This window comes from Hippichthys cyanospilos, chromosome 22 (genome assembly GCF_059441005.1).
Source record: "Hippichthys cyanospilos isolate Australia breed blue-spotted pipefish chromosome 22, RoL_Hcya_1.0, whole genome shotgun sequence".
In the NCBI taxonomy this organism is placed as follows: Eukaryota; Metazoa; Chordata; class Actinopteri; order Syngnathiformes; family Syngnathidae; genus Hippichthys; species Hippichthys cyanospilos.
Genome location: NC_142390.1, coordinates 2,888,976 through 2,896,693, shown reverse-complemented (window position 1 = coordinate 2,896,693; position 7,718 = coordinate 2,888,976). Strand labels below are relative to the sequence as shown.

At 43.5% G+C, this 7,718-nt stretch overlaps 1 protein-coding gene across 5 annotated transcripts; it reads right to left on the bottom strand.

Moving 5' to 3' along the window:
* Window positions 1-59: 59 nt before the first annotated feature.
* On the bottom strand, window positions 60-5,626 carry e2f7 (E2F transcription factor 7). Of its 5 annotated transcripts, none has more exons than XM_088405780.1 (13): window positions 5,527-5,626; window positions 4,574-4,648; window positions 4,218-4,517; window positions 3,974-4,139; window positions 3,692-3,904; window positions 3,066-3,218; window positions 2,870-2,995; window positions 2,703-2,798; window positions 2,551-2,632; window positions 1,986-2,166; window positions 1,561-1,636; window positions 1,234-1,487; window positions 60-1,166 (listed from the first exon to the last, which is right to left on the bottom strand). In XM_088405780.1, exons 2-13 carry the CDS (start codon window positions 4,601-4,603, stop codon window positions 1,059-1,061), a joined length of 1,785 nt encoding a protein of 594 aa, XP_088261906.1. In that variant the 5' UTR covers window positions 4,604-4,648; window positions 5,527-5,626; the 3' UTR covers window positions 60-1,058. The 5 variants fall into 5 exon arrangements, with proteins under 5 accessions (XP_088261906.1, XP_088261910.1, XP_088261911.1 ...); XM_088405784.1 differs by having other exon boundaries at window positions 3,066-3,215; XM_088405785.1 differs by having other exon boundaries at window positions 3,066-3,215; window positions 3,710-3,904.
* Between the last annotated feature and the right edge of the window lie 2,092 nt (window positions 5,627-7,718).

Below are 7,718 nucleotides of genomic sequence, written 5' to 3'. Positions count from 1 at the left end.
TGCGGTACAGTCTTTCTGTTGACCAACCAGGTAATTATATTAAAAGAAATACCACGAAACACAGAAATATAACATTTATTGAGGTATGGGTCATTAGAGGAACGTCAAGGGCTCAGATTGTCAGGTTTCATGAAACCAGTTTTGAAGAGCTCGAAACAAAAGTGCGTCAAAACAAGCGCGTATCGAAACCGATGCATTAAGTGTGTAAATTAAGTGCGATTATTAAGTAAACTTTTCCGGCTTTGATTGTAGTGGCAAAAACCTACCACAGGAAGGCACTGTTTCACCCAGAGCATGGCTTTCTCAAATTGAAGACTATAGAAGATGTAGTTAAACTCTGGTCAAATTCAAACGCTGATGTGCATGTGGAGGCTCACCAATTTCGTGCCTTAAATTTAAATGACATTGGTAAGATCTTAAAACCAAAAATGATTATAAAAACGAAACTTTTAAGGCTTTAAATCAAGTAGTGGCAAAAATCTACCAAAGGAGGGTACTGTTCACCCAGAACATGGCTTCCCAATTTTTTTTCAGCACTTATCAATTTGAAAATTATGGAAGATGTAGTTCAACTCTGGTAAAATTCAAAAGCTGAACGATGTGCATGTGGAGGCTCACCAATTTCGTGCCTTAAATTTAAATGACATTGGTAAGATCTTAAAACCAAAAATGATTATAAAAACGAAAGTAAACTTTTAAGGCTTTAAATCAAGTAGTGGCAAAAATCTACCAAAGGAGGGCACTGTTCACCCAGAACATGGCTTCCCAATTTTTTTTCAGCACTTATCAATTTGAAAATTATGGAAGATGTAGTTCAACTCTTGTAAAATTCAAAAGCTGAACTATGTAACCGTGGAGGCTTACTAATCTCTTTCCTTAACTTTGAATAACACTTTGAATAACACTGGTAAGATTTTAACGCCAAACCACCAAAACCTACCGCTAGAGGGCACTGTTTCACCCAGAACGTGGCTTCCCTTTTTTTTTTTTTCAACACTTACTAATCCAAATTTCAAATACGATCGGTAAGGTTTTAACATTGCTGACGGGGTGGTCGGCTAACATCCAGTATCCTTTGAGCGGAGCCTCGTTTTTGGGCCCTCTCCACGGTGCTCCGAACCATGATTGGAGGCAGGTGCTGGGATCTCCTTTGGCTTGGGGGGTGTCTGTAAAAAGAGAATAAGATGAGCATTTTTTTTTGAGGGGGGGGGGCACTTACTTAGGTCTTCTTACCTGTGGTGGAGGTGTGGTTGTAGGACGTGGTTCCCCTGAAGTGCCCTGTCCAGCCTCTAGAGGCGTGACAGGCAACAGGGCAGGCGGCGCCGGGCCAATCTGTTGCCCAAGGCCCTGCGGCGCTGTCACCACCGTCACATTGGCGGGGAGTTTAAACTTCACCTGGAAGTTGGCGCCCTGCATCGGGTACTTGAAGATGGCGTTAGGAGGCACCATTACGCAGGGCAGCAGCAGCAGGGGCCGCAAGTTCAGAGCTGTAAAAGTGGAAAATAAATCTTAGTAACCCGTTTTTTAACACATCGTGCGCTCGTATTGCGGAAGCTTTACCTGGATCGTTTGGTGGACAGACGCAGTGTGGCGCCTGGGTGCCAGTGACGCTTTCAGCCTGTGATGAGCTACTTGGCTGAGACAAAATGGACACGACAGTGGATGTGACTAGGCTGGGTCTCAGGAGAATAAAAATGTTGTTAAATAGAAAAAAGGATGATCAGTGCTGGCCTCAATAGAGAGAACAGAAATAAAATGCATGCCTGTAGCAAAATAAAAGCTTTCCTGCAATATTTAGTTCTTGAACCGTTTTGTGTGCGAAAATATATTTGTACAAATGAAAGGCATACTGTACTTTTCAAAGGAGAAAACTAATGAAAGCAGAATTAGGCCCAAGAGGCTGAAATTTGGACCATTTCAAATGAAGCTCCAAAAAATTAATTGATAATGACTGGCTCTTCAGCATTGCAAATGTAATATCCCACCTGGTCGTCGAGCTTGAAGTCTGTGAGGCGTTTCTTGGCCGGCACTTCCTTCACGGATTTGCTTAATCTCTTCCGGTTTTCCCCGGGGAGTTGCTCGCACTTCACGACCGAGGAGGTGGCCTGCTTGGGCTTCACTGTGGGGAGCTGCTGTGCGGCCTGCGAGGACGAAGCAAACGGCTTCCTGCAGACAAATGTCAAATCAGCAGAGTTATGGTTTCATTTTGCTTACAGGAAGGAGGTGTATTGGAAAATTAAAATACTAAATACAGTAGAACTCTTATACGACAAAATCATATTGGCAGAGAAAACATTTTCACAACAGGGGACTTTTCACCACAGCAAATCTACGTCTCAAACGTAAACATAAAAAACATGTTGTGGACTCTACGTTCTGACTGAAGTTAAAAACAAAATCCTCTAACATTTAAAAAAAAAAAGCATTCATTTTCATAGTTACGCCAATTTTTTGTATGTCTTTCACTTTGCTTTATTTCTTTTATCTTGTCTTCAAGTTTTAAACTTGGTATAAGCCTGAGAAACATGCGAATCAAATGATCAAACTCACCCATCTTTTTCAATCTGCGGCTTACAGACTGCTTCGGTGGCTCCTGTCTTTTTGGACAAATCCAGCGGTTGAGGTGTAATCTCTTTGGAAGAAAAACATGTGCTGACCTCATCCTCGTTTCTAAAATACGTTTCTTAAGAAGCATCGCTCACCTGTCTCGACTTGGCGCGAGCTGCTCGGCGGACAGTAGACCGGCGGCCAGAAGATGGGGCCAGTAGTAATGCGGCGTCCCACCTTGGCCGCTCTCGCTATCAAAAGATCAATCCACATTTGTCAGGTGGCTTAAGGCGGCTTGATGATCAATATGAGAAATCAGTACCAGCAGGAGGCAGTTCTCGCCACTGGAAAGCCACCTTGCAGCATTGTGCCCTTCGAATGTGCATTTTCTCAACGAGGCCCAGACCTGTTAGCACGTTAGCGGCATCATAGAGGCGACGCGCCTTGCCTGCAAAACGCACGTGTGTTTGGCTCTCGTGGGAAATAAAACAACACATCGGCGGGCTGGCGCTGCTCACTGTAGTACTTGAGGGAAGCGGAGCGCGGAGTGTGCTCGATGACAATGTTGACCGCCATTTCCATGGTGACGGGCTGCGTTCTGGACACTAGCAAAAGCATGACGAACCTTCGGCAAATGGTGAGCAGGCCTTTTGCTTTCTTGTCTTTCACTGCTCCGGATAACATATGAACAAGATTTGAAAACTGGGATAATGTCCACACCAACAGAAATTGAACAGAAAATCCATGTGTCGGCCACACAGCTTGTAAAACCAGATATACGTGCAGAAAGGTGGTACATGTTTGTATTGTAAAAAAATAGGTAAATATAGTAAAAAAGGCAACATCATACCTTCAACACAGCCTGAACATGCCTGCATGTTTATAAATAAGTCCAGTATATTTTCATCATCAAACGCACTTGGATTGTTAGAATACTGCACCGACACAACAGTTACATGCATGTTGTGTTTACTAGGAGAGAGTGCCCCGATTGTGAGTAAAAAAGCAGTTTGGTCTCACAATAAATCGATACCGTCTTCTGTCTCATTTTGTGAACTTTGAGGCTGCCCCCTGGTGGCTAGTAATAAAAAAAATATTGGTCTCACTTATCAGCGGGTGACACGGGGGGCATGTTCATTGTTACCTAGGCTAGTATACTCGCCGTCGGTGCCCTCCTTCTCGGCGGCAAAATCCTTGTGGTAGCCCAGCCGGCGGCCCTGACGCCGGTATTCCTGCAAGGTGGCCTCCAGGTTCAGCCACCCATACCACATGTATTTGGTATTACAATTGCGTTCCACCATCCTGAGCGACTCCAGCACATTCAAGATGTCATACACGCGCCGCCGCCGCGTCACCCCTGGATAACACGCACGCATGAAAATCGACTCGGGCGGATCATACCACTGTAATTACATTTGGTTCTCACCCAGTATTTCTTGCATTTCATCCAGGTCAATGTAGTGTGCCTCGCCATGTGATGGATAATTCGTGTAGTGGGCCAGGAACTTTTTGCACAGCACTGGAAGACTCTTGTCCTTCCGGCTTGGCCTTCTCACACCGTCCTCATCCACCTCCTCCTCCGGTGCTTCATACTGTAAGAAAACACGTATTTGTTTTCAGGATTCACTTTGAGTAGAACTCGTGGTAGTATTGGTAACTTTTGCTCTCACCCGCTCCACAGTCGGGTTGTCGTCGTCTTTGGCGCCAGCCAAGATTTCCGATTCGTCCTTGATTGGCCCGAAGAGCATTATGCTCTTCTCGCGCATTTGGAGCTCGGGACCGAGGGCTTTGAGCAAAACGCTCATGTTGTGTGTGGGCGACCAGGGCTCATCCTCTGCGGCCTCTTTGACCGGGGTCGCTAGTCCCGGGTCCGATGTACCGCATTCCAGCGGTACAGACGGCTCTGTAGACTTTGGTGATTGTTGATCGATCGGACGATTTCCAAAAACGCTGTCGTTATCCTCCATATCCTTTGAAAAGAAACATTTTTCTAACGTTTTTTCTCACTAATATCTTACAGTCTTACCTTGTGTACACTTTTTGATGAAGTCGCCATATCCTTAAGTGCAAGACACTTTTACGTTGATTTTGAGGGTCAAATCTGTATGACAATACAAAATAAAAATATCACTTGGTGGTAAGAATAGCGGATGTCATGACTGATGATGAAAACAAATCACGTTAGAACAAAAAAACTTAAGACAAGCTGCATTTGGTACGAAGTTAACTTAAACTTAATTGTCACTTTCATAAAGTATTTTTAGTTAATATTGCATAGACGATACGATATACTTTTATTGTCCCTCTTGGGGAAATTTGTCTTGGACTCAGCAGCTGCTGCAAACATGAGAAAAACACAAGAAGACAGCAAGCAATATACACTCACAAAAATTTGCACCTCAGTCTTGCACATATCCCACGGACATAAATATTGCACAAGCAGGCTACCCTGACACATAAAGACAAATGCCAAAAACATGCTAAAAGCAAGCAAAAAGATTGCACTGTATGCTAAAAACATGTTTAAAAAAAAACATGCTAAAAGCCACCGGAATAAATAGAAATGAATACACGCCATCTATGGCCTAAAATAGCATTATACAGTAGCTTCACAAAATCTGGGACGAAAGCGTTATCAATTTGCAATTACCAGCACTTCGACGACAGTCCGAGCTCATTACTCCAATCTCATGAAACTGAGCGCATTGGTTGATCAATTTTTTTGCATTGCATTCTATTTTTTTTTTTTAATCTTCGTAGATATAAAATAAGCTATGATAGGAGTTAGCGCGGGAGACTCGAGGATGACCGTTAGCAAGTGCGTTAAGTAAGGCCTGCTGAACGGACTAAAAACCAACGTGTTCTCGAGAACCCAAATTCACATTTATTGTAAAAACGGAAAAGATCTCCCGTCTTAACGCTATTTTCGCTGCAAAAAAACCCCCCAAAAACAAACACTGAAAATGTCTCCCGTCTTACCGCTATTTTCGCCGCCAAAAAAAGCAAAACAACGTTGGTCGTGAAATCGTCGAAACGCTATCACCGCTAATTGTCCCTCCTAAACAGCTAGGCCCTGGTAATTACGTGTCTCAATAGGGGAATTTGCATACGGTCCCTTGGAAGCATCTCCCGCTCAAGCCGATCGGCCAATCGGAACGGGGCTCAATGTGACATCTCCTGAGTGACCCAATTAGAGCGACGGTGCTTGGTTTAAGTTTCTGTCGACCACGCCTCTTGAGTTAGAGTTGCGTTGACGCGCACAGGCTTCCAAGACTGTAAAAAAAAAAAGAAAAGAAACAACCACATATGACACCCCCTATCCTTTAACTCCCCTTCTAAAAAATCAATCATGCAGAATCACTCGTGCAAGTGTGTTCAAGTCATCTAAAAGTAACTTTAGCGAAGTGACTGATCACAAGTTGTTTTAGCAGACAAGGTGACACATTGTTTGATTGACCACTAGAGGGCTCCCTTTATACACCTCTTCTGTTTTACTTCAAACTGTACAGCATAACAACTGTAAATTATTACTCAGGTTTGGAATATATTTTTCTCTGTGAATGTAATGTCCAAAGTTAGCAAATGTATCCAGTTCGTCTATTAATATATTCCATGGACGTTGCATCAAACTTCAAGTTCAAAACGTTGGGAAGGTAAAACTGACTAGGGACCAAACACAATAACTAAGTAAAAAATGAAGAGTGTGTGTGTCAAAAATCCACAATTGGCACAGATAGGTTTCTGTTGCCGTGATTGATGACCTCTGACACCAGGGGTTACCTCGAGACGTTTATCTTGCCACCTGCCGATGAACAACCTGAAGGATATACAGCCAAATCAGCTATTGTGCCGAGCCTCCAGCCTCTGCATCAGTGCCCCCCTTCAATACAGCAGCATACTCAGGGGGAGTGCTTAGAAGTGGCACACCTGCGACCTAAGATTGATGAGAGAGGTCGCCGGCATATGATTTAATTTAAATGCTTGTTTCACCTCTTAGAAATGACTGCCAAATGTTCTAATCAGATCCCATGCTAAATCAGTGCAATATTCTAATAATACATCAACACTAGTTCAAGTTCTACATTTAAAACTAGCCATTTGATCTAAATGTATTCTGCTGTGGGCCAGAATGTTCCGGAAGTGCACTGCATCATCGTGAGAGGTGTAATATCTTGGCCAGACCCAGTCATTTTTTTCTGGCGTTGCAAAGATATAAACGCCGCCCAGCGTGCGTTACTGTGCAATAATGGTTAGTCCACGTGAGAACACAAGTTCACATGGTTCAAATCTGCTATTTTTAGAAGACAACCAAACTTGGTTAATCTAAACTGTAGCAGTAAGAAAATAAGTGGATGAATGGAAATGAAGGGAACCTCAGATTGAACCTTGAGGGACACCTTGAGGGATAAGGTTTGATGGTGACCAATATGGGCTCCATTTGGACCAGCAGGCAGTTAAATCTCCACAAACTAAACAACATCATCTCAAATGTAACGTACAAATGGGCAAAGGCGGTAATAATTCCATTTAGCTATTTGAAATGCAATACACTGATGACCTTCTGTGTTTGATTGCAGGGCGGCGGCACCATCTGCACACAATAAGCACTGAAGGCCAGCACCCAGCTTTCCATAAATGAATAAAACAGCGGGCCGCTTACCAGCAGTAATGGCGCGCCGTATTTGTTTGTGTATCTCGGTATGGCGAATTTGATTCACGTTCAAAACTCTGCTTGTCAGTAACCATTTTGATTGATGGGAAGTATAAGCAAACTTGCGTGGCTTTTATTCGCCTCTTAGCTCATGTTTGAAAAGCTGAGAATCTTAAATTCACGTCGCCGCATCCTCTCCCATCCTCCCACGCCGCCTCTCTGAGCACTTGAGTTACACAGGGGCGCATCAAGAAGACTTCAAGATGTAAATACTGACACATGCACCCATCTCAGAATACCGTTATTTAAATAAGCGTGAACATATCCTCCAGCTAACGCCTTTTTTTTCTTTGTAAACCGATCGTTTTAAATGGCCCCTTGCATTTTAAAACTGATGGAAGCTCATACGTCCAAAGTTGCATGCAGGCGGGCCTAACAGCTAAAAATCTCGCTGTATAACTTCAAAACAATCATGTCGATTTTTGCTACGCATTTCGGCCTTGTCTCAATGGCGAAAAGC

Bases quoted from the DNA above. Each gene is read 5' to 3' on its own strand.
- e2f7 (XM_088405780.1), bottom strand. From the start codon at position 4,603: ATGGCGACTTCATCAAAAAGTGTACACAAG. The intron at 2,633-2,702 runs GTGAGCGATGCT...TTTCTTCCAAAG, and splicing joins CTCGCGCCAAGTCGAGACAG to AGATTACACCTCAACCGCTG. The intron at 2,167-2,550 runs GTGAGTTTGATC...ATTTGTCTGCAG, and splicing joins CCGCAGATTGAAAAAGATGG to GAAGCCGTTTGCTTCGTCCT.